Below are 27,897 nucleotides of genomic sequence, written 5' to 3' on the forward strand. Positions count from 1 at the left end.
TAGTGCAAGGTGGTGTGCAGCGAGTTCCGAAGAAATGCAGAGCTCTTGCAAGACAAAGGAATATTTTGCATACACGGATAAACACCGATACATCCTCCTGCAAAAAAATTCCATTAAACTCGCGGGGATTGTGCAATAATCTCTCCTCTGTCCAGGGCAGTGGGAAGGCCGGGATCTAACACCTGGAAATCTGTGAAGGAGCACCAGGTAAATCCCTTTTCCTCATGGTTCACACAGAGATTTTTAAACTTAAAGAAATTCATGAGCCTCCATCAACCCATATCAGCATTTGAAGGGGCAGGACTTAAACATTAGTATTTTAAAATTTTGGCCTTAATTTGGCAGGACTTTAACATCTGTATTTTAAAATTTTGACCTTATCAGGTTTGACCACTTAGTGAAGATAAATCTGCTTCAAGTCAGCATGAGGCAACATTGAAATTTGCCAATAAAGATATTTCACCTTCCAGAATTACCTGGTAAGTATATTACCTTGTACATATTACACATTCTGAAATGGTTTGTATTTATTTGCCACATAAGCGACCTAAATTTCAGCCTTGGTAGAGTTGCTCATTTTAGACTGGGGGAGAGCATTTTGAGAAGAGCTTTTAAAAAAACATATATAAAAAAACCCAAACAACAAAAATACATTATTTTAGCTGCAATTATTTTAGAAATGCCCTCCATTGAGGCAGGGTGATTTTTGTATTGAAGGAAAGAAGCCCCTGGGTGCGATGTAAATGTAGTGATGCAAACTGAAGTGACTTTAGCAGTGTGTCTTTGGGGGAAAAAGCAGAGACCACATGGAAACACCTCCTTCTTATCCCATTTACTTGAGGGAGGTGCTAACCTCAGAGTCTAGCGGAGATTAAGCACTTTGCTAACAGCATTACAGATTGCATTTAACTCCTAAAAACCTCCTCACTGCCAAGTGGGACACTCGGAAATGCATTTTACATCTTTGTCTGCCGCACTGAGTTCTCCGTAGTGCCCATCCCTCTGGAGAAGATAGAGCAGGTGGGTATTGGAGAAAAATGAAAAATAGATGAACTCTTTCGAGGCAATGTCCACAGTAAATCTGTGCATTCTGTCCCCGTCCTCCTTGGGCAGCCCTGATGCGTGCCAAGCCCCTCGGGATCACAGGGGGCTCAAGCAACGCGACAGAAAGGGTCGCGGTCATCCCATCCGCAAGGATGCCACAGATGGATGCGTCTGAGGTGTGTTTGTATGATCACGGCCCTGCGTGGGTGACGCCGGCTCTGCGGCTCGCGTTTGGGGTCGCGTCCATCGCGCCTCGGACCGCCTGAGGGGACGGGGCGTGGCCACGGGGCGTGGCCGGCGTTGATTGAAAGGCGGCGGGGGCGTGGCCCGCTGAGGAGGGGCATGGCCCGCTGAGGAGGGGCATGGCCCGCTGAGGAGGGGCATGTCCCGCTGAGGGGCGTGTCCCGCTGAGGGGCATGGCCCATTGAGGAGGGGCATGGCCCGCTGAGGAGGGCATGGCCCGCTGAGGAGGGCATGGCCCGCTGAGGGGCATGGCCCGCTGAGGGAGGGGCGCGGCACGCTGAGGAGGGCATGGCCCCCTGAGGGGCATGGCCCATTGAGGAGGGGCGTGGCCCGCTGAGGAGGGGCGTGTCCCGCTGAGGGAGGGGCGTGTCCCGCTGAGGGAGGGGCGTGTCCCATTGAGGAGGGGCGTGTCCCGCTGAGGAGGGGCGTGTCCCGCTGAGGGAGGGGCGTGTCCCGCTGAGGAGGGGCGTGTCCCGCTGAGGAGGGGCGTGTCCCGGGGCTGCCCGAGCAACAGCTGCCGCGGAGCCGTTTACAAACAGTGCCCCGAGCGCGCCGCGGCCGCTGCCCCGCGGCGCCTCTCTCAGGTGAGGCAGGGCTGGGGGGCACCTGCCGGGGGCTGCGGGCCCCTTCCTCCTCCATCCTCCTCCTCCTCACCTTCCCCGCCCCCCCTCGCCCCGCCGGGGGGCACCTGCGGCGGCCGGCGCAGCCCGCTCCCTCGGGCGGCCTCTGCCGTGAGGGGCCGGTTGCAGGGGGGCGCCGCCGCCGCGATGTCTGGAGGGCTCGCCGGTTGGAAGCGGGGAGCCCCCCCCATCCCCGCGCTGTCCCGGGGCCGCGGGGCACGGCAGGAGGAGGAGGAGGAGGAGGAGGAGGAAGGGCAGGGGTGAGGCGGGCGGAGGAAGGGCCAGGTGTGCGCGGCCGCAGGTAGCGGCTCGTCCCGCCGCCCCTGCCCGGCGCGGGGCGGGCGGGGCCCCGCCGCCCTTCCCCAGCTCCCTCCCGCCCGGAGCCGGCGCTGGCCCCGCTCCGCCGCCCCCTCCCTGCCGCCCCCCGCACCTGGGGGTCGCTGGGTCCCCCCGAGGCGCCGGTCTGCAGGGGGTGGGGGTGCGCAGCGGCAGCAGGCTATTGCTTTGTGAGTCAAAGATGTTCCTGGAAGAAGGATTTGTAGTAAGTGGCTCATGGGGCGGAGTGCGGGGGGGGGGGAGTTGTTAATGAAAAGTTTATTGATCCGTTTTGCCAGTTTTTGTTCCATTTACCTTTGTCTTTCAAAGAGCAAAGCCCTCCCGAGCATTTCTTCAGCATCGTGTTTCTTTCTTTTTTTTTTTTTTTTTTTAAAGGCGAATAGGAAGTTTAGAAAATAAATAAATAAGCCTCAACTGACTTCTTAAGCAACAAAAGAGGTTGCCAGGCGAGGACAATAAAATTCTAGAATATCCAGAGATTGGATTTCATTCCTGTTCCGTGATGCCCCCTGGACTTTCTGTTTTGGGGTGTGAAGCTTTTTTTGTTTGTTTGTCTCCCACACAGAAAACCTGCACCCAAAGTAAGGTCTGTATGTTCTCTAATGAGCCATCCCATAAAATGTGCTGTGTGACTCCCAGTAAGTATTTGAATTGAAGTGTAATAGTTTTGAAGTGGTGGGGAACAAAAATCTTTCTGTTGGGTTATTGATCTGCTGATGAAAGGCGTTTGAATGTGAAAAGGGTTTAGTTTAGGAGGGTTCTGTGTTTAAAGGTTTTTTTTTTCGAGATAGCATTTTTTTTTTCATTTTTGAAATGACCTTGAGAGCTTTAAAACTACATCAGTTTCTACCAGTGGGTTTGAGGGGGAGGCAGAGAAAGAAGAATCTAGTGAAAATCGAAAATAGAAATAGGAACTGAAGTATAGCTGCAGTGAAATATTTTCTTATAGAAGTATGTGAAAAGGGAAGTTTTTGTAAGAATGTGTGAAAAAGAGGAGAGGGGAAATAACGCAGTTTCAGATGCAGGGAGGGGGGGAGAGAAGGGAGCATATCATTCTTCACATTTTATTAGGCCGTGAAATGCAGGCGTGATATGATCTGGAAGACACAGAAATAAAACGCCTAACTACAAGTTGAATAGCAGGCATTGACTTGCTGACCAACGCTTCCATGCTTGGTGGGGGCTGGTTCTGGGGCTGCAAAGGTAGCAGAGCACAGGGCTATGACAATGGCTTGCAAATGCTTTAACGCCATGTTTTATTGCTCTTAGGAGCTCTTATTAACTGGAGGTTTGGGAATACGACTAACACTTTAATTTGGGATGTCCACACTGAGCTTTCAGCCTTTCCTTGGATAATAGAACAGGACAGTTGCAAATAAGTAGGATAAACTGCATTCTTTTGCAGAGGGGGAGGGAAGAGAGCGAGGGTGGAGGAGGGTTTTTTTTTTCTTCCCCTTTACTAGTTCTGTAACTGAGTCAATATTTTAAGATCTGTAGCAGGAATGTGGCTTTGTGATCACTGATCGTTCTGCAACGTGTTTTTTTTAATGAGCAATCTCGTCGTGCTGAGCAGAATACTTGGATTTTCGATCTCTAGGCTCTTTCCTGAAATCAACATCTGAGTTTTCAAGTTTTGCCTTTTAAGTTTTTCAGGGTGGTGAATATGAAAAACAAATAACTTTAGAACCATGGTTATTACAGTGATTATTGATTGGCTTGGCCTTCAGCCAAGCAACTCTTCTGCATGCACCAGAGTTGCTGATTTAAATTCTGTGGATTCTTTTTCATAAGTTAGCCTTTTTTAATCTTTAAACAGCATATATGGCAGTTGAGGAACTATAGATCAGTTTTTAGTTAAGGTTGTTCAATTATGTCTTCATCGCTTTGGAGTTGGTTGAATGACTTGACATGAGATTAAGCACAACAAAAGAAAAGGCAGGGGAACAACAGCTGCCTTCCAGTACCAGCGCTCCAGATTCTGAGCAGTTCAGCGTTTTACCTTTTACTATTACTGGTGTCAGGTTTAAATGTGAATATTTCTATTCGCCTTTGCGTGAAGCTCAGGCTTGCTGATAACACATCAGCCACTCAGAGCCTGGATGTTGGTGTTTTGGGGGTTGTTTGTCTGCTGCATTTTGCAGAAAATGATCTGAGGATCTGATACTGAGCAGTGAATTGATCTCATTAACTTTTAAGACAAAAGTAGCAAACAGTCCCCACTAGTTTGTACTTGTTTAGTTACTGTGTGGTAAGAACTTTAAGGTGTGTCCTTAATGGCAACTGACGATTCTTGCTGCGAAGCCTTGTTTATTTTAGGTAGATGTTTAATACAGAATTTCCAGTGGGACAAATTACTCCACTGACTGCACTTATTCTTTCTGAAGGCTGACTGTGAGCATAAGAGAATAATTTTGCCATGCTGCAATCAGGCTGTATTTAAAAATTGAAGCCATTAAGTTTTGCTGTGTATTTTAAGGCTTTTCCTACTTCCTTTGTTTAAACATTCTCAAACAGTGCATATCATAGATGAGTTTAAAACATTCATATGGCACTGCTGGGGCCGAATTTAAAATTAAAATGAATACCGACGTCCTTGTTGATCAAAATAGAAAAAGCATTTCTTTAAATAAGTGGATGTTTTCTGTTTTTGAGTGTGGTAAGGAGGCTATATTGGTGTCTTGTAAACAAAGTTTCATATTAAGTAGTCTTTAGAGAATGGCTTCCAGGCTTTGCATTAGAGGATTTCTTTCTTCTCCTCTTTAAGTGAATAATGTTTTTTGATTTTGCTTTGTTTTGGTGGAGGGGTGGGAAGAGCAAGGTTTAGGGTAGGGGCTAGAAAAGAGAGGAAGAAAATAAACTTTAGCACCTTTTTATCAGACTGTCTTACACAAAAGGCTACTTGATTCTGGTTTCCCCCTTTCATTAGATCACACTCCAAAAATTCCTTTTTGAGCACTTATTTTAACCTTCAGAAATATCTCCTCTTGCCACTGTATTTTCCTTTAGAGCTATGCTGATAGATTAATACCATATTTTATACAAAGTGCTAAGTTATTACTGCAATCAGAGGGAAATTATTTTAAAAGGGAACTGTGGCTTTCACTTAGACTTTCAAACCAGTGATTACAGTAAACTTTTAGTTACAAGAAAATCTGAGCGTTTGCAATTAAGAAGCTCTGGGGAAACGTTAAGTAAATTTTAACTTCCCTTTGTTCTTTGGGACTTTCTGTTGTCCCAGCTCTTTCTAACCTGAATCTTGATTTGGAACGCATTATCCTAGGAAAAGATTCCATCTAGTGTATATGTAAATACACTCCCTCTTTCCTGTGTTATGAAATGCTGGCATATGGAAAGAGCAGCCCCCCTTTCCCCAAGGTAAAATGGGCTGAGCTTTCTTTTCTTTGCAAGAAGCTGAAAGAAGAGTTTGACCTTTGAACTCAGCCTCACACTTCCACGCTGCTTTCAGGATGATTAAATAACCAAGGATATTTGCCTGTGTCTTATGCTTATTTATCTCACTTTAAATGTTGTAATACTTCGCTGTTGAGGTATTGTCTTTAAATATAGCAGGACGGAGCCTTTGGGTTGCAGCAGGGCTGCCATGTGCCAGCTCAGCTCTCACTGGGGACACTCTGCGTTTCCAGCCCCACTCAGAGCCTTCCCACATCTCATACCGGCGTTATTTGCAAATTCTTTCAGCTTTTAACCGACTTGGGGGCATTTCTGATCAGCCCCCCCAACCTTTCTAAGGTGACTTTAGGGGAAAAAAAAAAAAAAGTTTTTCTTCCTGGTGTATGAATGCACTGAGGGGATTCTGCTGACTACTGTATGCGTGCTTTGAGAGAGATGTGACTCATTCCACAAGAGATTTGCAACTGAATACAAAAGTAAGGAAAAGGATATGACCAAACTATGTGAGATTCTCAACACATGTTGTATTTTAGGATTAAAAAAGCCTTTTTCAGCCTAAACTTACCTAGGTTTTTATGTGCTTTCAAACAGAAAGTTTCTTTCTCTAAATAATTTGCTGTTAGAAATCAGCTTGTTTTTTTTTTCTTCAGTGAAATTGCCAAATAGTCTCCTTTTGTTGCTGATGAAGCTTGTTTATGCCAAACGTGGGTGTATGTCAATGGGAAAAATATATAAAAACTTCTACTGTTACAATCATATGACTTTGGTCAGAGCATAGTTTATAGCTTATCATAAATCTAGCACTCTTGATTCTTCCTCCTTATTTTTTTTTTTTTTTTTCAAGCAGCATGATAAGAGCAGACTTTGCAGTTTCAAAGTAGAGCAGTGTACATGCTGGGAAAAATGAGTTTGAAATTAAAAATATAGGTGACATATGTGTTTGGAAACACAATGAGATGGAATTGCTTATCAGGCTGCCTTGAGGATTTCAAAAGAAAGTACAAGAGGAAATGTGGGTAGAATATGCAGGGAAATCTGCGTAGATCAGGGTGACTTCAAGACTGGAGCCGAAAACCATCCAAGCAGAAGTGAATTATTGACTGGAGGGTGCTTTTCTCTGTGCTGCAGATTTTATGTAACTAAAAGTGTCAAAGTCTGAGTTTGTTTATGTGCAATAGGTACACTTGCATTTCTCACTGTAATAAAGGGAGTGCAGTTTGCTCTGATTGAGCTGCATCAGGGAAACTGAGGCCTTTGTGTTGTGCCTACACTTTATTGTGAGAGCAGAGAACTGGGTGGGTGAAACCCTGGGGCTTCTCTCAGCCTCTCTCCTTTGGTACCCAGGAAAAAGCAAATTAGATTAGCTCGGATTTACACCAAGGACTGATGTAGGGAGAATGGATGTAAACCTGGCCCAGAGAAGGCTCAATTTCTGTTCACCTTTCCTGTTTGTTTCTAACTTTTTTTTTCTTATGCTGGTAGAACTGAAATTGCCTGTTAGCTCTGTTTCTTGCAGGTGTGGTCCCTGCTTCACAGGCCACTTGGCCCTGTGCAGCCCAGGCTGTTGGGTACATCACACACACGTCCCTGCAGCCCACTGCTGAGGGGTGATGTAAGGCTGGGGAGTTAAAAAGTCTCCATCAGTCTCTGGGACTTCTCCCACCTGCATGGGAGAAAGGAGACAGCTTTGGAAGTGTCTGTTTCTATCACTTTTCTATTTTAGTACCTTCAGATGCTACTTCAGAGGATGACTGAACTCCAAGTAAATGTCTTTTCCCTGGACTCTCTACCTTCTTCCATCTTTCAAGATTACTTTTTGCAAGCTCCTGATTGTGGTTACGTTTGAGAGTGACAACTTCCAAGTGCAGAGGACAGGGATCAGATACTGCTCTGTTCCTTCCAAGGGGCAGCAGTTTGAGCTGTGCTGGGTGAGAGTTGGATTCAAACTGGAAGTCAGGTCAGAGCACTAGGGCACATTAATGGTCTTAACAAAGGGAACTCCTTGGCAGTGACCACTTCTCTCAAATTCAGGAGTAGTAAAATAATCTCTTTTCCTGTTATTTCACCTATGCTGCCCAAAGGGATGCAACTTGCATGTAATTGCTTCAGAGGAACTCCTGGCTCTTGAGTAATAAGGAATTAAGTCTTCATTTGGTAAACTGAATTTACCACTTCTTTGTAGTTGTGGCTGTTGGAGAGACCTTGCATCCCTCTGCCAAGAAGTAAAAAAGTCAAATTTGCTTTTAAGGTCTCTGAAAATACCTTCTTTTAAATGAAAACCAAGACTAAACATACGAGGCAGTCTGTGTAAGGTGAGACTGACTCAACAATAAAAATGTATCACTCATTCCACCAAGAGCCTTTACCTGCTGTGGAGAGAACAATAAACTGTTTTGTAAGGTAAGGGGTCATTGCCAGTTTAAGTGCATGTAACTTCTTGATTTAATGAAGTTGCATCATCCTCCAGCAGTGGTGAAATGTATCCCAGACTTATTTAAAATAGGGTTATTCTTGTATCTTTCAGCTCTTCTGCAACAGGTATTGGCCACTTCTGTTGTCTAAAGGACACTTTGGTTTTGTGGCTCCTGAGAAATTCTCTCCTAATCAGGGAAAAAGGAAAAAAATCTGGCAGTTTGAGCAGTCCTTCTGAACTTTAAAAGTCAATACTTGTAGTGCTTCCTCCTTTAATGCCAAGAATTAGTCTCTTTTATATTTGCTCTTGCTCAGTGGAGGAAAAACATGTGTAGAATGCTGCAAGCTTATACGTTGCCTGCTTTAAAAGGCCTAATTACATCTTTTGATAGTAGAGGCATTCAGTTCTCTGAGGAGACACACTCAGCTCATCCATCCTCTGCCAAACCCCTGGTAGACATCTAGGCTTCAAGAAGAAGGGACTCCACAGGAAAAGGTTTTTTAGAGAAGGAGGATATCCTTTGTTTTTATTAGTATAGATGTCTGAGATGGGGGAGGGAGTTTTCCTAATATTGTTCGTTATTAACTATGAGTTATTTTCCACTGGTGATTAAAATCCTGTTTGCGAGGCTTCAGAGGGAAAATGACTCGCATGTGTGTCTGTTTTATCTGACTGCAAAAGGGCTTTCAACACAAAATCTTTCTGAAGTGTGTGTGCAGAAATGCTTGGATAATAACAGTCTTGAATTCTGTGTATGTCTGGTTGTATGTATTCTGTGTACGTTCTGGTTGTGTTTCTGTGAATTGTTTTAGGATCATTGTGTTGGAAATCCCTGTGGTGGTGTTAGAAGGAACTATAACTGAGCGTCTGTCTTAGAGGGGATAAAAAGGATATGCCATGAAAGAGTTTTAAGTTTAGGAATAACTTTGAAATCTTCAAGCCTGAAGGATGAAGACTAATGAGGGGGACTTAAATTTGCAGATGGAGGGAGTGGAAATTCCAGTTTAGGGTCATCTTTTATGTTCTCTTTTCAACCTGAACATCTTCGTTTTGATCTTTCCTGCAACTGAAACAAACAACTCTCTTCCTCCCCTTCCTCCCCCTGAATCTCCATTTCCTTTACAAGTGCTCGTGTTAGTTCTTTATCAGGCTGAACTGTTAACAAAGTATAAAAAACAGTTTTGTGCTTGCTCAGTCGGTATAAAAGGCTCGGTGTGGACGAGAAGCATCACTGGGATCACTCACGTGCTCCTCCACTAACACAGAATACTCTGGGAAGCTGTGTGAAATGATCTTCTGTTCAATGGTAGTAGCTCTTTCCTTCCCTAGAAAGCAGCAGAATGCCCAGTAATGAGGAATAATTCTTGGCTTCTGTGCTACTCTGCAAAGTCAGGTTTTATCTGGCCTGACTTAAATAACTTTCTGTCACTGGAGTCATGGGCAGTGGGCACTTGTATTCTTTGAGAAATAAGGGCATGGTCTGTGGAGCAAATACTGCAGCATCTTCCCTAAAATTAGGGACTAAATCTGTTTGAGCCTGCTGGAGGAAAGCCCCTCCTGCCCTGGTGTGACACACACGGTTCTGCTGAAGTGCACAGAGGAAGTCCCGTGGTGCCACAGACCCCTGCTACCTGCAGAGGTCAGGGCCAGACCCCTGCTACCTGCAGGGCCAGACCCCAGATTTCACACCATGCACTTTGGAAATCTCACCTTTTGGGACAGTTGGTGAGTGAGAACCTCACCATGACACTTGGCTTCACTTTATAAGTGTGGGAGCTCAGGGATGCCAGGGTACACCAGAACTGCTCCAGCACAGAGCTGGGGTCACTGGTGGCTTGTGCAGACACCACACTCAGCCAGAAAACTGGAGGGGCATCCCAAAATCTGCAGCTCCTAAATATTGTTAGGAACTATTTCAGGGTGCTATTTGTGCTTAACTTTGTAGGTGTGGTGCAGCTGCCTTACCTTCAAGCCAGAACACTGGAGGGGCATCCCAAAATCTGCAGCTCCTAAATATTGTTAGGAACTATTTCAGGGTGCTGTTTGTGCTTAACTTTGTAGGTGTGGTGCAGCTGCCTTAGCTGTATGCGATGCTGTATGTGCATATTAAAAAAAGTCCTAAATAAGTTCAGCCTCAGCTCAGGTTTTATTTGAGGATTTGAAGGTGTATTTATTTATGCATGAGCTGCTCTGCCTGTGATCAGTATTACACCTGAACACAGCTGTGCCCAGATAAAATAGATAACATACATAAGGTAGTTTTTATTTGTGGTCCCAGTGAGGTGTTGTTAAAAGTGATGTTAACTGGTCTGTTTTATCTGTGGTCCGTAGGTAGGACTGGAACAACTACAGTAAATCTTTGAAATTGGAAATAAAAAAGGTGTTAAACTTGTAATTTCCAATAAGCAACCAGCAGTGTAAAATCTGTTTATCAGCAATCTGTTCTGGGGCATGAACACACCAAGAGGAAAGAACAGTTCATGTAAAATGACTCTTAATATCCTGAAACTTCTTGAAACATGAGGAAAACTGTAGGGTTTTTTTAAGTGGAAATGAGAGTTGCATGTGAGTTTCTGAAGTCCAATAGACCCAGTAAAAATTAAAGTGGTTGATTTGCAGCAGCTGGGAGAAGCTGGTCAGCTAAGCAGTGATAATTTTGCTGCTGGCCTTGAATTTGAGAATCTGGGCTTGTTGAGGTAGTTGTGTCTGAGTTTTTATCTGCCAGAGAAGAAAAGTAACGTCAGTGGCCTGGATTTGGCTGTAACTCTTCAAGTTTTCTCACTTCTCTTTTTCAGAAAGTGTTGCAGCAACTACTTTAACTTCTGTAATTGTTCCAGGTTGCTTTTAACAGTTTAACAATAGTTTTGCAGCACAGAATTAGCAAAGAATAGTTGTTTATCCTGAGACTTGCCATGCAGCTTTTATTCCCAGTGCCTCTGTAATGTGTTTAAAATGGGAAATTCAATGGTTAGACTGTACTATTCTCTGAAAGGTGTGTCTAGAGTTACATATTCATGGAAATTTTGAAATGCAGGAAGTAGAAATGCAATAAAATTACTCCTGATAGGTCATTTCCCAAAGAAATCTTCAAGACTATGTAATATGTTGTCTTGGGTTGTGTAATTTAATAAAAATAAATTAAATTTCTCTACAGGCACTTAATTAAACTTTTCTCTGTTTTAATAATCCATTTATATGCAGCAGGGTTGTGGTGTAGTTCTTCGGTTGTGTGGCAAGTGCAATGAAAACAAGATGTTCTCATCTGTCCAGTGGAATCTTTATGGGTGTTTTGTGGTGTTTATAAATACAATGGGTATCGCCGTGAACCTGCTGAAATACTCAGCCAGGGATGACTCACTTGTGAGCTGGAGTGTGCTAAATGCTCAGGCTAAAGCTTTTCCAGTAGTTTTGTTCTTTCTGCTCAGCTGCAATGTGTTTGTAGTTGCACCAAGTGCAGTAGGTGGCAGCCTGGCACTGAGATGAGTCGGTGGCTCCAGGAGAAGTCCGGGTTCCTCCTGCCCTGCTGCCTCCCCCCGGAGCAGCCCCTGGAAGATGTGGGCCCTGGGCAGGGCAGGAGGGACAGGGGGCATTTGCAGATGGGCAGGGAAGTCACAAGTGGCTTTTCTTGACTTGCTTTGTGAGGGGGTAAGTGATTTTTTATTTGCAACCTTGAGTTCATCTGTGGCGAGTTTGTAGCTTTTCAGCTGTTGGAAGGAAGGATTTCCTGTTTTGTTCTGTTCCTTTACTCAGTGTCTCTGATACTGGTGTGTCCTTTTGTCTTCTGAAAGTGAAAGAAAGCACAAGAAATGCAGGTACTGTACTTTATTTGTTGAGCTGCACAGACCCTCAGCTGTAGTCACAGTGTTGCAGGTTGTCCACTTTTCCAAGGAAGCAACAGAATTGAGACAACTCTGGACAGTTTTCCTGCTGCCTACAGGGTTTTGAATGACAGGAATGTAATTTAATCAGCGTTTTTGGTCCTCAAATCCAAGGCATATTATCTTGAGTGGGAAGAAAGGTTTGTTACTAATGGATGAAATCCTGGTGGGGATATTTGGGTTGTAGTTCTGGCATGTGTTGGCTTGTCTGAACAGCGAGAACATAAAAATCCTGCCTACTTGTAAAAGGCATGGATCTAATCAGAGTGAAATGTGTAATCACCAGATACAGAATAAGAATAGAGCTTTCTAACTCGCCTTCTGACTCTAGTGCTTGTATTCTTTCTTCTTCTCAGTTTAAATCATTCTTGTCTAGTTGTATCCACACTTCTAAAATGCTACCTGCAGTTTTTTTCCCAGTCTGTAGCTGCTCTCTCCTGTGTATCCAAGAGCAAGAGCTGCAAAGAGGCATTTCAGATTCCTGAAACAGGAATATCTTGCTCTGGTTGCACTGCAGCCTAGAGGGTGAGCTGTGGCTGCTTCTTAGGGCTGTTCAGAACTTCCATAAAAGCAGTGAGAGCACTGAGCAGCCAGCACAGCTTGGTGGAGGGTGCAGAGTGCTCTGATGAAGTCTCCAAAGGGCTTCAAACCTATTGATAGCCACCACAGTTGGCCCCAAGCTCCTGTTGAGCTCCTCTCATGACTCTGGTGTTGGTTGTACACTCTGTGTGGTTGTGAGGACAGGTTTTGTTTGCCAGGCAGCTGAGATGGGATTGGAGCAGCCCTGTTTCCAAAGACTTATCAGAGAAAATGTTACTGATTGCTTGAGGTGGCTTTTTCACCCACCAGTGACCAGCCTGGGCCATCCCTTAGATGTGATCTTTGCCTGTTGCTTAAATTCTAAAACTTCCTGGAGCTGTGGCTGGCACAGTGTTGGTTTTATCCTAGGCTGGTTTGGGTAGGCCCATGTTAGGAGCTCTCTTCTCCCTCACCTCACCCCACAATGCTACAAAGGGCACTGAGGGTGGATCTTGCTGTTTCTCATCTGTTTCCTTTCTCCAGTGACTTAATTCTTGTTGCTCTATCTTGTATTTGTTGTAGTGCCACAGAATGGGAGCATAATGAACATTAATTGGCTTGTAGACATGAGCGAGGAAGTAGTGGCTGATGAATCCCAGCAGTTCACTGTGTGGGACTTCAGGCACTGCCCTTTGGATCTGCCTTCGTGCCCCAGAAGTGCCTCTGGCCTCTCTGTAGCAGGATTTTTACACTTCTTCCTGCAGAGCACTTCCCTATGGCTCTGAAAGCAAATGCACTCAACTCTTAAGTTTGTTCCACTTTTTTAATCTTGCCTGGATTTTTTTTTTTTTGAAATTTGAAACTTATTTTCAGGCAGATACTCACTTAGCTTTGCTGTAGCATGATGGGTAAAAAATACCTTTAAAGACTCCAGTAGAAATAGAGCAAAAAGGCAAGTTGAAACATGAAGCACAAAACATGCCAACCAGCAGCCTTTGATATGTTTTCTCCTGATGTTTTACAGAAGGAAAAAAGTTTTTTTGAATACTTGAGCTTCAAACTTTGGTTCTGGCTCCTTCACCTGCCTATAGGGAGAGAGGGAAGGTGTGAGCTGAGTGGGGAAGGGAGAAAGGCAAAGGCTGCAGTAGAAGAAAAGTGTCACCCCACACTGAAGTGAACCTGCCTGATACAGGAGATTTTTGATTCATTCTGCAGAGAGGAAGTGTTAATCATGGCAGTGGTGAAACTGAAAATGGGGATAAAGGGCGTAGTTAGAAAAGAGACTTTGGCTGCAGAAAATGCAGGTTCTGTCGCCATCAGCAGTGATCTGTTCCCTCTTACACTCCACCTTACTCTGCAAAATCCTGCATTTGTGTTTAACTTGGGATAAGTCTTTGGCCCAGGCCTGAAACTACTTGGGATAAAAAAACCCTAGAAAATTCTTGATATGAATTGTGCTGGTTGTATCAATTTGGGTTAGAGGACTGGGCAGTGAAGAGCCTTTAAACTTTGGAGAAACAGAAAAAAATGAAAAACAAGAGCTTGGCAACAATAATTTCCTCCTGTTACTGGCATTCTGGTGTGGCAGTGTTTTATTTTCTATTTTATTTTCTATTTTTACCCATGTTCATTAGGCCCCAGGATCTTGTGGTCTGCATTATGGGAAAGGAGGTGCTGAGTTTTCAAACTAAAAGCAAGGAGTGTTCTCAGGGCAAGGCTGCAGGAAGTGGATGAAGGGTTGGAGATGTTGGATCCATGACTCCTGCCAGTGTGTGCTGAGGCTTCCTTCCTCAGCTGCTTCTCTTGCCTGGGCTGATTTCTGCTGAAATAGTTTAAGATTTAATGGCTCAAGACCACTTTTTCTGTCCAGCCAGCTCAGAAATAGCTGAGAATTTACTGATAATCATCTTTATCGTGGAAAGCTGACAGCCTGAACTATTGCAGGGCTGTGGTTGAGTTCTTATCCTTTCTTTGGGTCAAATAAAACAAAATGCTTCATTTTTTTCCATAGAAAAGCAAGGCAGAGGTGGAAATTGAGGTGAATTTTAAACCCCAATTGTGTCCGTGCTGTTTTCTGCTCTAAGAGTTATAGAGCATAATATGTTTTAGGGTATATTAATTCAAGTCATGTGGTCACTGGCCAGCTGGCTCTTAGGAAATAATTTGCCAAAGTTTGAGTCAGATTTTGAGTGAATTCTTTTCATTAGTTATTACTTTATTTGGAAATGTCTCAGAATGATTCTTCTGCAGTTTATATTAGTCTTATATTAGTTTGCTAGACTTTTCCTTTACCCAAAAATTTCATCAGCTAGAGTCCTGAACTCCACAAAACTATAATTTGTCAGCCCAAAGCGGTGGCCCATCAGTTGCTGCTAGAAGGCATTGTAACTCAGTAGACTTAGAGATTTAAATTGGAGTTGTAATTAAGTATATTATGCCCCTTTTCAATCTTTTGCAATCTTAAACCTTTGTGAGTATAAGCAATAAATCAGTTTTTGTTTTGTGCCACTTTGAATGTAGAATAATTTGAGTTTTAAAATGTAATAGTTGGCCTCTTGGATGATTTAAATACTGTTCAAGAAACAGTATCATTAGTTCATACAAAATGTTGAGATGTTCTTACTGTACCAGCCTAAAATTGTCACAGACATTGTAAATGTGTGGGTAATAGGGAAAGCTTTGAGTAGTGGGATTAGTGAATGGATCTTAATGCAAAGATTTGTGCTGACACTCCCTGTGTACCAGAACTATAAAAGCTGATGTCAAGCTATCTAGTCTTAAAAAAAGAAAAAAGCCTTTTGCTTAACAGCCTTTAGAGGACAAACAAGTGAAGTTCTGCTGTGGTTTTACAGGTTCAAGGAGAGGTTACTTGGGCTGCTGCCTTGTTAGGAGTTCAGGAGTGCACTGAAATATGGTTTCAGCAGCTTTATGTAACTGGGTAAGTGCAGGTTTAGAAAGGATAGACAAAGGCTTGCAGAGAAATAAATAACACTTGTAAACAGAGGGATGCTCAAGACCAAACTATTTCAACTGTGGCAGGTAGAAAAGTGACCCAGGTGCCTTCCACCTATCCCTCATTGGCTCTTAAACATATGCTTTGTTCTACAGCACTTGATGTTCTCAGCCCTAATATTTTCATTATTTGGGAGACAGTGCTTCTCTTTTGAAAGGTCTAACTGTTTTCTCTCTTTCCCAGGTGCTGGAGTTTTGTTGTGGCACTGAACTTGGCCTTGAGTGTATTTTATCCAATGCAACTATTTGAAAAGTTTGTGCAACAAAACTAAGTGCAACTGACTGTATCTGTAGACTTGAAAAATCTGAAGAAACAATCTAAAAAAAAACCTCATCCCATCACTGAGCGAATCTTTGGATACTTTTGCTGGGATGTGTGAAAGCACATAAAGCTGAAGAAGAAACAATTTTCTGCCGGTGGAAGAAAAAAAAAAATTAAAAACCATTTTCCTGGCAGAGGTTTTCCAGCTGAGCAGACTTTTTGAGCACATGTTGGAGAACTCTACAAGTGTCCTTACAGTGATCAGGGAGCACCCCCAGAGAAGTGCAGGCTGCCTTTAAGAGATGTAAAAGGGAGCAGAAGGGAGGAAAGATGCCCACACAGCCTCTCCTGGCATACATGGACGGACCCGAGGGAATCGCCAGCGCCGTGGGAGCCCAGATGGAGACCAGCGATGCCTCCATGACCATCAAAGGAACAAACACCATCTCCTACAAAAGCCTGCAGGAGAAGTTCCTGCTGCAGGCCGAGGGCTGCATGCCCCTGGACTGCATGTTCTGTGACGAGACTTTCAAGCACCCCGAGGAGCTGGGGAAGCACGTGTTAACCCAGCACAGGCCCACGCTGTGCGAGCCGGCCGTGCTCAGGGTGGAGGCAGAGTATCTCAGTCCTCTGGATAAGTGTCAGGTAAGAACCAGCTCCCCTTCACCCAGCAACGAGCAGGACAGCGAGGAACTGAGCTGCAAAGTTTGTGGGCAAACGTTTGATAAAGCTTTTGACATTGAGGCGCACATGAAAAAGCATAAAGATTCTTTCACGTATTGGTGTAACGTTTGTGGGCGAAGATTTAAAGAGCCTTGGTTCCTCAAAAACCATATGAGAACGCACACTGGAAAACCTGGTTCTAGAAACAAGCATCAGCAAGGTTCTGAAGGCCCCATAACAATAAATGAGGTGGTGCAGGAGCACGTAACTGAAAATGTAACGTCACCTTACAAAATTTGTATGGTTTGTGGTTTCTTATTTCACAATAAAGAGACTCTAATTGAGCACAGTAAAGTGCATACCAAAGAATCAGTTCCCAATGGTGAAAGCCCCCAAGTGACTGCTGAAGTCAATGCAGAAGAAACATCTCAAAACCAGGAATTTTTCCAATTCTTGAACTTAAGACCAAATTCGGTTCCAGAAAAGGACAAACTGCAGAAGCTTGCGAAGTGGATTGCTGAGCTGGATCCTTTCACCACGTATCAAGCATGGCAGCTGGCTACCAAAGGTAAAATTGCAGTTGGCCACGGGCAGATTAAAGAGCCAGGGCAAGAAGGAAGTACAGACAACGATGAGTCATCTTCAGATAAAGAAGAACTCTGTGAAATTTGGAATGCAAATAAAGGTAGCCAGGCTGAAACTACAGGGAAGTCAAAGGTAAATAAAAACAGCAGTTTCACAGGGAATGGTAACCTAACCCAGGACAAACTGAAACATCCCGCTGGTGAAGTGCCTTCTATGGAGATGGATTCTAAATCATCCCAGAACAAAGAGAAGCCAACCCACTGCTCTGAGTGTGGGAAAGCCTTCAGGACATACCACCAGCTGGTCCTTCACTCCAGAGTGCACAAGAGGGACCGGCGGGGTGATGGAGAGACTTCCACCGCTGCCAGGACCTACTGTGCCGACATCATTGGGAACCTGGAGGAGAACGGGGCAGCAGAGAGGATGGAGGGAGGCTCTGAGGATGGCTCTGAAGATGGGCTTCCAGAAACAATTAATTTAGGTGAGTAGCACTGGGAGCACTTCAGTTTGAAGTGGCTGTCACTGAGAGTTGTTCAGGAATTCCTCGGAGCCAAGGAATGCGTTGTGTTCTTCCGTTATCTTTTCAGAGCGTGATAGGAAATGTTAAAAAACTAGACAGGGAATGTTATGGTGGGGGAAAGGGAACAGAAAATTGAGAAGGTAAGGAAGGTTTGGATGCTGCCATTTTGAGGTCTTTGAAGTTGTGTTGGGGTTTCTTAACACTGCAGTACTTGAAGTAGATTTCATAGCAATGAGTGTAACCATTGGAAAAAGTCACTGTTTAATCACCCCTTATCTCTAACTTTACTGGATGCTTTGGAGTGTTCCATATCCCTTCTCATCCAGCACGTGGTTTTTACAAAGAGTATTTTATGAGAAATAATTGCAGTTTCACTTTATTCCCCCCTGTATCTTGTAAGGGCAAAAAATATTCAGTGCTCAGCACCAGCAGTTTTTGAGGCTCTGAGAAGTAAAGAATAATTTAAAACTTTTTTCTGTCTAACTGCAAGTTCAGTGTTTATTTTGAACAGTAAATTTGAAAGCCTAAATGTCAGAACCAGCATGTTTGAATCACTTTGTGTAAGGACACAGGCTGTTAATATGTGGACCTACATATAAGAGAGGTGTATATTTAACTCCTGTGCCTGGAAGGATTGCTGACAGCGTGGATAGACTCCATCTGTACATTACCCAGGATTAATTCTGCATGTCACAGTGTCTTAGAAAAGCAAGTGATACTGAATGATTCCTTAATTGAAAAAGATTGCATGTCAGGGGACAAAAGGCCTGGCAGAAAGTCTCCAGCTAATCTGTGGTTCTGTGTGTGACATGCTCCCAGCCGGCTTTAAAGAACAGACACTTGCATAATCTCAGGGCAAGACACGGCGTACAGAATGTCCTGGCACCCACACAGGCCTGACTTTGCCATTTCTGGTAATGTGCAGCCCTTTATTTTGCCTGCAGGAACAAAGGAATGAAACGATTACCTAATGTGAAGTTGCTTATTTTGTTTCTCAGCGCTTTATCCTAAAGCAGGGCAGATTTTGGTGTGAGCTGCTGAGTCACACCTCTGGAGACACGAGCTGTTTGTTTAACTCACCAGGGCTGAGCCATGCGCAGCATTTCCAGGAGAGAAACCTTCCAGCAGGCAGGAACCTCAAAGAACTCTTTCAAGTCTATTATATATCCGACTTCTTAGTCATGCTGAAGGTCTCCTTCCTCCCGAGCTTTCCAGTCAGCCTTGCCCTGGGTGTGAGTGGAGTTGTGTGGATTTTCAATGGGAGCTGCAGCGCTGTGGCTGCTGCTGGTGTTCGGGTGAATTCTCTGCCATTCCGCCGTCCCTGCCGCCCTCCTGTGGCACCTCCTGCCTCTGCACTGGAGTGGAACTGCTTGGTCATCCCTGGATTCGTTCCTGGAATACCCGGGGCACTCGCTGGGACACCCTGGCACTTCCTCACTCTGTATTAATACAGTGAAATACTCCTTATCGAATCTTAGGAGTGTCCCTCTACAGACATTCCATTGATTAGCACATAAATAATACCATTGTTAGAGTTAATTTAAAAGAAAAAGTATATTTGCCTTCCTTCCCCAACTCTCTGTGTTTGGCTGTTGTGTACAGAGCACGTTTTTAGTTTGAATCATCCCACTTGCACTAACTCAAACATCCCCATTAATAAAATAATACACTTAGAACCTGCGTGAGTATTTGAGATGGGCCATTCTCCATCAGAGTTCTGTAGGTCACTTTTTTCTTCTTTGAATCTTGTTTGAAATCTTGTTTGTTCTCTGGGCTCCTTGGTCACTGTCACCAACCACAGTGTTGGGGACAGAAATCTCTTTAACATCTTGTGCTCTTGTTACTCAGGGTGCAGCAAAACACAGCAAAAGTTACTTGCAGAGTGTAAAATTTAACAGCATTTCAGAATTTTGTTTATAATTGAAAAAGTTACTGTTTTGAACAAGACTGCAAACTTGGATTTGCTCTTCATAATATGCCTGTATTTTCTTCCGAAGATAAAAACGAAGACAGTTTGGAAAGAACAAAAGTTAAAACCCTTGGAACCTCCAGAGAATGCAGCTACTGTGGAAAGTATTTTCGCTCCAATTATTACCTCAATATTCATCTCAGAACTCATACAGGTAAATGTGGGCTACACCTTTTGGGGAGGGGAGGGAAATCACCTGAATCCACTTGGATAGAAGTTTGATTTTACTTTAGAAAAACAGAAAATGCCTTCAAAACTGCTGATGTTAAGAACAAAATTTCCTCTAATTCTAAACAAAATTAAATAATTGCCATTAAAATTTATTTGAATTATTTACATAAGGATGAATGGTTTTGAATAATGCTAAATGCATTAAGTATTGTTAAAACCATATATTTTCAAGTTTTAATTTGTTCTACCTTTAAAGGTGTAGCAAAAGTTTGGGGTTTGGTTTTAATTTAAAAACCAGTCAGTTTCTCAAGTGTGCAGTTGGTTGTCTGCCAGCTGCTGCTACCTGGAGGAAAAGCTGAGTCTCTTTTTCAGCTCAGCTCCTTGTTTTGCACAGTCAGACAAACCCTTCCTACTGCTGCCTGTGTGTTCTTGGGAGGCAGCTCTGTTTCCAGCTGAGCTGCCCATTTCTGCTGGGAACAGGACACTTGTGGGATGGATGAGCAAGGGCTGCAGCTTGCTGGGCCTGCCCCAGAGTTCCACTCCTTGCTTATCTCTGCCAAACACGTTGTCAGCTCCCATCTCCATCCATAGCCAGCGTGTGGAATCATCCCAGCACAGCCAGAAGATGGCACTCTAGTGAGGAAAAGAATTAAGATACCGTTGCTTAAATGTTTTACGTGAGTTTGGGATTTAGGAGCATGTGGAAGGGGAGAGAAAAATCAGTGTTTTAGAGTCCACAGTGTTGCCTTGCGTTTGTGATCAAGACTTCAAATCTCAGGCTGATTTACTGATAAATCTGTGTTGCAGGTGAAAAGCCGTACAAATGTGAATTCTGTGAGTATGCAGCAGCCCAGAAAACTTCCCTGAGGTATCATTTAGAGAGACACCACAAGGACAGGCATGGTGACAGTGCAGCTGATGGGAAGGGTGACAGCAAAGGTTCCCTGCGGGGTCAGGAGACAGCGCTGTCACTGGCTGCTGATGCTGCTCCAGAAACCAAAAATCTAAAGAGGCTTTTTGATGGTGCCAAAGATGCTGAGAGCTGCCCACCTGCCAAGCAGCAAAAGGAAGTTCTGTCCTTGAGCAATGCAATAGGCAGCACAATCTTTTTAAAAGTAAAGAACAATTCCAGGGAATCGAACAAAGGTTCTGTTTGTAGCAGTTTGAATCAAGTACCTGAGAACGTGCCTGCTCCTTACCCAGAGAAACTAAAGGCTGAGAAGGAAACCAAGGAGGCTCAGCCTAAAAGAGAGAGAAAGGCTTCTGTGGCATCAGAGGAAGACGATGTGCAGTATATCTGTGCTTTTATTGGTGGGAAAAATGTGAACAATATGCAAGAATGCACTGAGAACTACAAACGCAGACTTATCGTGGACTGTCACGAGCAGCCTTTGGACTTATCCAGCAAGAGTTCCCAGGAATGTTCAGTGATTGCAAGCAGAGGCCTGCTGGCCCCCAGCACCTGCCCCTTCTGTACCTACAGGACGTTTTACCCCGAGGTCCTCATGATGCACCAGAGGCTGATGCACAAGTACAACCCTGACACCGTGAACAAGAACGGCTACAGGAGCAAGGCGCTGGCCAAGGCCCGGCGCACCGGCTGCCCCCCGGCCCTGCTGGGCAAGGACGTGCCTCCTCTGCCTCTCCATCCCAACAAAAACAAGGCTTCCACAAATCCACCACCAAAACCACTGCAGACAGGGAAAGCCAAGCAGTGTGCCCCTCCTCAGAACAAAGCCCCTCTCTTCTCTGTGAGCGAGTCGAGCAGTACAGCCCCCAGTAACCTCAAGTTTCATAAACAGCAAAGTAACGTTGGAGCTCAGGCAAACAACTACAGACAACCTCAGCAAGAAGAAGTGCACTCCACTTTCAGGATCTCTCCAGTACTGGACAGAGTAAAAAAATCTGAATATAAAATCAAAGTTCTGGGTGCCCCAGTGACTCAGTCTGGTCTGGTCAGCAGCAGCATGAATGGGGTTCTGGAGTCGCATCTCAATGAACCTGGCTGGGCTTGCCAGCGAGGGAGAGACTATCTCTGTAGTAAATCTGGGAGCAATGCAAGTCTAGACTATGGAGAAAGCTCTTCCAAACGGATGAAACCCTCTGTGGTAGCTGTGGAGCACCTGGACTCTCCGCTGGCTAATTACAGGAGATACGAAATGAGCAGATTTCGTGTTCCAAACAGATATGCAAATCTGCTACCTCAGGAATACCCTCGTACCAAACCCACATCCTCTGTTCTGCCAACCAAACAAGGGCTCCTCAGTGCAGATGATGTTGATCCTCCCAATGGATTGACTATCAAACCTTACGAGCCATACAGCTCTGGATCACTTTATGGTTCCTGTGGATCTAGCAATGGCCAAGTCACCAGCTCGACAGGAGAAGGTACAGTCCCTCCTTCCCCCTACACCACTGCACAGGGCTGTAAATGAGTGTGTGCCCACTTTGAAACACTGAAAACATGCCTGTACTTAGCATTTCACCAAGTTCAGTCAGTGCTTGGATTTTAAACTTAAAATCCAGGTTCAACAAATTCCTGGCTTGGGGAGTTAGGTGTGGAAGGGCTGAATTTTAAAGAGAAGTCTAAGTTCCTCAGGTTACCCCTTCCCCTCTGCCATGGGTTTCTGATGGCAAACATGTATTGTTTACTCATCAGACTACTCCAGACATGTTGACTAATCCAGGATATGGAATGAGACTTTGTGCTTAATGTGCCAGAAGTCTTGGACCATCTGGAATACTAATAAAACTTTTTACCAAAAAAAAAAAGCTGCCATGGACAATTGTTCCCTTCAAGAGCAGAAAAGGATGTATTGCAGATCATAAAACTGATGCAAATTTTAGGCTTCTGCTCTTCAATAGTTTTTTTTTTTAATGTTTAACTTCTAGTAGGAACAGAATACTTTGTTAAATCAAGACAACAGATTTCTGCTATTCTAATTATGGTGTAGCAATGCTCTGTGGAAACTGCTGGGCCTAGCAGAGATAAATGATTTGTGATGCTTTGGGAGAACTGTGGTACTTCTACAAAATACATGCTTTTTATGTTTTGTCCTTGGTCAACATTTTCAAAAAGTCAGCAGGCGGCCAAGATTAAAAGGTGCTGGGTGATATTTAAGCAGTTGTCTGACTATTTGTAGAAGGTGGTATTTATGACTTGAAGCTGAGCTCAGCATGGACTTAGCTACAAATACAGGACTTTGAGTTTTGAGACGAAGATCCCATTATAAAAATGAATAGCCTGTGTGGGCTGTGTAGTCTGAAAGTCTGTGAAGTTCCTGAACTCTGAATGCTCCCATTCTCTGGAAGCAGTAACGTTGCTCCTCTGAAGCAGTCTGGGATGGTAACAAGCAGGGGTGTGTTCCCTCAGGTCAGAGCAAACTGCAAATACCGAATCCGCATTTAGTTATGAGGCAAAAAATAAGTATTTGCTCACTCTGTTCTGGTTTTTGTTTGCTTGTTTTAAGGATGTGGGCTTCAAAAATACATCACATGTAAATAATGTATATTTCTATATAAATATGCCGGCTTTCCTAGTGGGTTATAGGGAAAGGAGAGGGAAGGTGTCACAGTTGTGGGCAGGGAGTGGAGAAGGAAAAGCACCACGGCTGAGTCACTGGAGGGGTGAGGAAATGGGGTTCATTCCTGCTTTGGTGCAGGGCTTTGGCTGTGTGCCCTGAGCTGCTGTCAGAAATTCACAGTGGGCACCTGCACAGGGTGCCAGGAGCTCAGGAGTTGCTGTGCTGGGGCTGTGAGAGGGATCAGGGGGTGTGTGCAGGGATGGGGAGGGGGCAGCCTGCTGCAGGAGCAGCTCTATTTTGAACAGTGACTTCACTGGAATCCACCTGCTTCTTCCTTTGGAAGCTCCACCTGTGCCAGAGAAGTCTCCGGGCTGGGCTTTGCTTCCTGTTCCCTGGTGCCAGCCTGGAGACTCTGCCCTGCAGTCAAGAACTTTGCACTGGTTTTGTTATTTAGAGCTCTCGCAACTGTGGCTGCAGCTAATTTGACAGCATTGTTGTCATGGAAATGAGGATTTCATTGTTCATTACCAGCTGCTGGCTCCGGGCGAGAAAAGCAACTTTTTATGGCTGTTATACCTCAGTTGGAAAGAACTGAAACAAGCCCCCCTCTACTGGGTTATCGTAGCAACTTCCATAAAAGCCCTGGGCTAGAAGATGTAGGTTTGTAAGGTTAATTTCTTGATTTTTCAACCAATTTGCTTCGAAGTACCCAGCCCCACACCTTGATAGTCATTGAGAAGGGTTCAGGGTAACAGCCAAAACAGTCAGAATTTTATTGTGGTTGGAGAGCAGAGATGAAAGTTTCTTTAAATTCTTATTATTTTTCGTTAAAAATCTGAAACACAACAGTTTCTCTAGACTTCAGCTGTGTGACACCATCTGCAGAGCTGTGCAGGTGCAGACCTGCAGCTTTCTGCCCTCTCTTCCTCTTGAGCCCTGCAGATTTTATAAACCACCATGTCAAAACCTCTTTGGAAGGGCCCGTGTGCCTTGTGGCAACATCCTCGTGGTGCCCCCAACGTGTTCTGTTGCATGTTAAATGCTGGATCAAGTTGTCAGGAGAATATGTTCCACTTGGCAAACTTGATTAAAGCATGATGCCTTCCCTTATTGCTTGTAAGCTTTGCCATCCCGTGTTGCCCTGAAGAGACAGAAACATTCTGAAACCACTCAGTTTGTGTTATTCTCAAATTAGTTGCCTTTGCAATGGCAACATGTTATCAGGGATAACCTGTTGGCTGATTGATTTGGCAGAGGCTGCAAATTAAAGACAATTGCTCGTGACACACTCCAATGGCTCCGTGGATTCTGTTGAAACATTAATTTGGCTGTGCCATTTTAATTTAATTAAAGATCTGGAGGGTTTTTTCAATGCTGCACTGGAAGCTTTCATGGAATATGGATGGCAGTTGGGCTTTTTGGATCCTGGGGGAGTAATGATTCTGGACTTTTTGCCTTAATTTTATGAAGTGTTTTTGACTGCTTGCCTAAGCTAGTAAGGCTTAATATGGAACAGGCATTGATTTCACATCTATAAATGTGAATTAATGGTCTCAGATAAACACAAAACTGCCTGTATACTAGACTGAAAATTGCTTAACAAAGGTCTGCAAGTAAATGTGTATTAACACTCTTTTATTTTAAGTGTCACGAGTTCTATGTAATCCTTGATGGCAGCAATGAAGTATCCCCGGTTACCCTCTCAAATACCCATTGAAAAATTCAATTTTCAAACAAATACAGGAACTGAATTAGGCATTAAGGATGCAGCACTTAGACTTTCTTAGGTGGGGCATCTGCTGTGGGGTGAGTTAAGCAAAGACATCTCTTGAACAAAACTTAGCACAAAGTTGTTAAATTATCTTTTCGTTTTCCTTGTATTTATTCTGGATGCTGAATTTGCTATAATAGGAATATCTAGATTCTTGAAGCCTGTGAGATGATTTTTCAAGGTATTTTGGGTTCTGGATGCTGAGGTGGACCTGAGAGGAGCAGGAAATAATGCTAACTCCCTTAAATGACTTTTCTTTGCAGGAAAGAGACCAGTGTCCTACCAACACTTGCCCAGCAACCTGCTGCAGAAGAGAAGTTACGAGCCCTTTGTGGGGAACACACCCTTCAGACCCAGTGACAAGAAGAACTGAATCACCCAAGAACGGTACACAAACCTTCTGAACTTATTGCTGATTAAACTTTGCATGGGGTGCTTCAGTTGATTTCCCTCTTCTGTAAGGGAAATTCTTAAGGAATATTTCTGGAATGCTGTAGTACCTGTGCCAGCACACATGGTTTTATGGGAAGATGTTGGGAGCAGAGCTATCTGACATCGAGTTGACAGCTTTTAAAACACTTTTATTTCTTGGGATTCTTCTAATCTTACTGTCCCCCTGCTAAGCACAGATGTGTCTGGTTGTGTTGTTAACTTGATTTCATGCCTGGGATTCTTCTTGGGGCAGAAATCTCCCGAAGTAGACTTTATTTGCCAGATAAAAGCTGGCAATCCCGACTTCCATGGCAATATAAATTCTTAGGAAGGATGTGGAAGGAATTCCCTTTGTTCTAAAGACACTCCTTACAACAAGAACTGTGCTGTACTATTTTGGAGCTGTATACCACAAACTTAATATTTATTCCTCTTTTTTCCCCCTCCAGGTCTAAGGACACAAGTGCATATTCCATGGAGTTATACCTGCAGTTCATCCCCTGAGGAAGAGAAGAAGGTGAAAGCTACTGAACTAAGCTGTGATTGTACTGTATATAGAAACACTACAGTTTTATAATATTGGTTCTTTTAACATTTTGTACCAAATAGCCATACAAAAGTAGTTGAAACAGTTGGGTTATGAAGGTGTGTGGAGAATGTATATCTTGACTTTGACTTTTGAGTATTTTTCATTAGAATTAATTGACCAAATATTAGGTAGGAGTTCTATTTTTACATACTTGAGCGCTGCTGAAGAGTTTCTCTTGGAAAGAATATATATCGTTGCACCTCAGGTAAACTGTAAATATTGAAGTTGAAAATCCTGTTGGCGTAATGCTCTTTTTTCATAAAAGTGAAAGTTTCTCATCTGTTGTTTTTTTTCCTGTTGAACTATGTTAGTTTTTTAAAAGTTCCAAATAAACTGTCTGAAACTGTCCGGTTTATAAATGTTGTGAACATTAAAGCAACGGTGCTGACATTGATCTGCCTTGGCTGGGTGAGGACCAGGACGTGCTGGAGGGCTCTGCTGCTCTGGGGTTCTTTCCAGCATGCTTTTAAATCCAAGCATGAGGCAATACTTGACATTTTGGATTTCCTGAAATGTGGCTGGATTCTTCTCTTGGTATTGGTTTTGCTGTTCTTCAGAGAAGCCTCTTAAAAACACCTCTGCCACCATCCAAACAGAAAATCCCTGGGACTTGCTTGAGAAACAATAATAATCTCCATGTTTCAAATGTTTGGTTCTGTGCTAAGCTCCACACAGTCACATTTCAAGGAAAAAAAAACGCCTTTGCACCTTTGTCCAAAGCTGTAAAGTCTCAAATAAGAGCCTTGAAATATGAATTTGGGTTCTGCAGACTTCAAAAGGGATGTGGCTGTGATGGAGCCTACTTGACTGTGCTTGGAAGCTTCTTGATGTCAAGTTTTAGCATCTACTGGGAGTTTAAAATGAGTGAGAAATAACCTGTAAATGGGAGAATATCTCCTTTTATTTTTTTGTGAAGACAACAAGAGTTTTTTCTAATGCACATGCAGTTTAATTTTTGTAAAGGGAAGATGGCCAGTTACCAGCCAGTAAAGCAGAACTGTTGCATATTTTAACTTGCCTTCCTTGTTTCTTCTCATGAAGTTGTAGTTAAGAGTTAATTCCTTCTGTACCTGGCTTTGACTTCCATATATTTTAGTAAAACAAAACAATTAAATATTTTGCACTGTTTGTTTTTCTCTCTTCCCTCTTACAGCAAATGTAAAATAGCAAAAAGAAAACCTTAGAAACTCTTGTTTTTTCATTATGCAACTTGAGATGTTCCAGTTGTCTTAGTTCCTGTAAATGGGACTGGTTTTTATGTCTCTGTAAACTGGCAATGGAATGAAGTGCTGTGTATCAGGAAATTGTACACTATTGACCTGTTTTCCTGTTCATAAGCTGAGCCATATGTACATAATCTAGATTTTTGTTTTCCTAGTTTTGCACTTTTATAGCCTATTTTTTGAAGATGAATTCACTTGGAAAAGGGTTAATCTATTTTTGTGTGTGATCTCTCTGTCTCGGAGGTGCAGGGCTGGAGCTGCTCTGCCTGTGCCACACGGGGCAGGGCTGCTTTTTAACGTGTTGCAGCAAACAGACCTAAGGCTTGTTTGTTTTTTAATCTCCCTTCATGCTGGTACAGTTCCCCTCAAAGCTTTTTCTTAGGGTTGGAATGGAGAAATGGACCTGAAGACTCCATTCCATGGCAGCATCACCACACTTTGCCCATCAGTATTAACTATTGGGATACTACTGGTTTTATATGTTCCTTTGGAAATAACAGTGCATATGTAGAGGTACAAATTGTTGATTTTTTTTTCCTTTTTTTCTTTTTTAAATGTATTTATTTCATTCCATTTTGTTCTATTTTAATTGTTGGAACCGGAAGTCGGCAAGCAGCAGGCACACATTACTCATTTAATTTATGATGTATTTCACTTTAGTTGAGTATATTATTACATGTGGATGTAAATATAGACTTGGTGTTTTGCAAAA

The 27,897-nt window shown here is 43.6% G+C and overlaps 1 protein-coding gene across 2 annotated transcripts; it reads left to right on the forward strand.

Annotated features, from left to right (window-relative positions):
- The first annotated feature begins 1,740 nt into the window (after positions 1 to 1,740).
- Positions 1,741 to 27,897, forward strand: ZNF217 (zinc finger protein 217). Of its 2 annotated transcripts, none has more exons than XM_021534039.4 (6): positions 1,741 to 1,871; positions 15,661 to 17,467; positions 19,504 to 19,629; positions 20,454 to 22,034; positions 25,205 to 25,328; positions 25,823 to 27,897. In XM_021534039.4, the coding sequence occupies exons 2-5, from the start codon at positions 16,069 to 16,071 to the stop codon at positions 25,312 to 25,314; spliced, it is 3,216 nt and encodes a 1,071-aa protein (XP_021389714.3). In that variant the 5' UTR covers positions 1,741 to 1,871; positions 15,661 to 16,068; the 3' UTR covers positions 25,315 to 25,328; positions 25,823 to 27,897. The 2 variants fall into 2 exon arrangements, with proteins under 2 accessions (XP_021389714.3, XP_031362391.3); XM_031506531.3 differs by lacking the exon at positions 1,741 to 1,871 and adding an exon at positions 2,262 to 2,448.

This window comes from Lonchura striata, chromosome 20 (assembly GCF_050655825.1).
Source record: "Lonchura striata isolate lonStrDom1 chromosome 20, ASM5065582v1, whole genome shotgun sequence".
Lineage (NCBI taxonomy): Eukaryota > Metazoa > Chordata > Aves > Passeriformes > Estrildidae > Lonchura > Lonchura striata.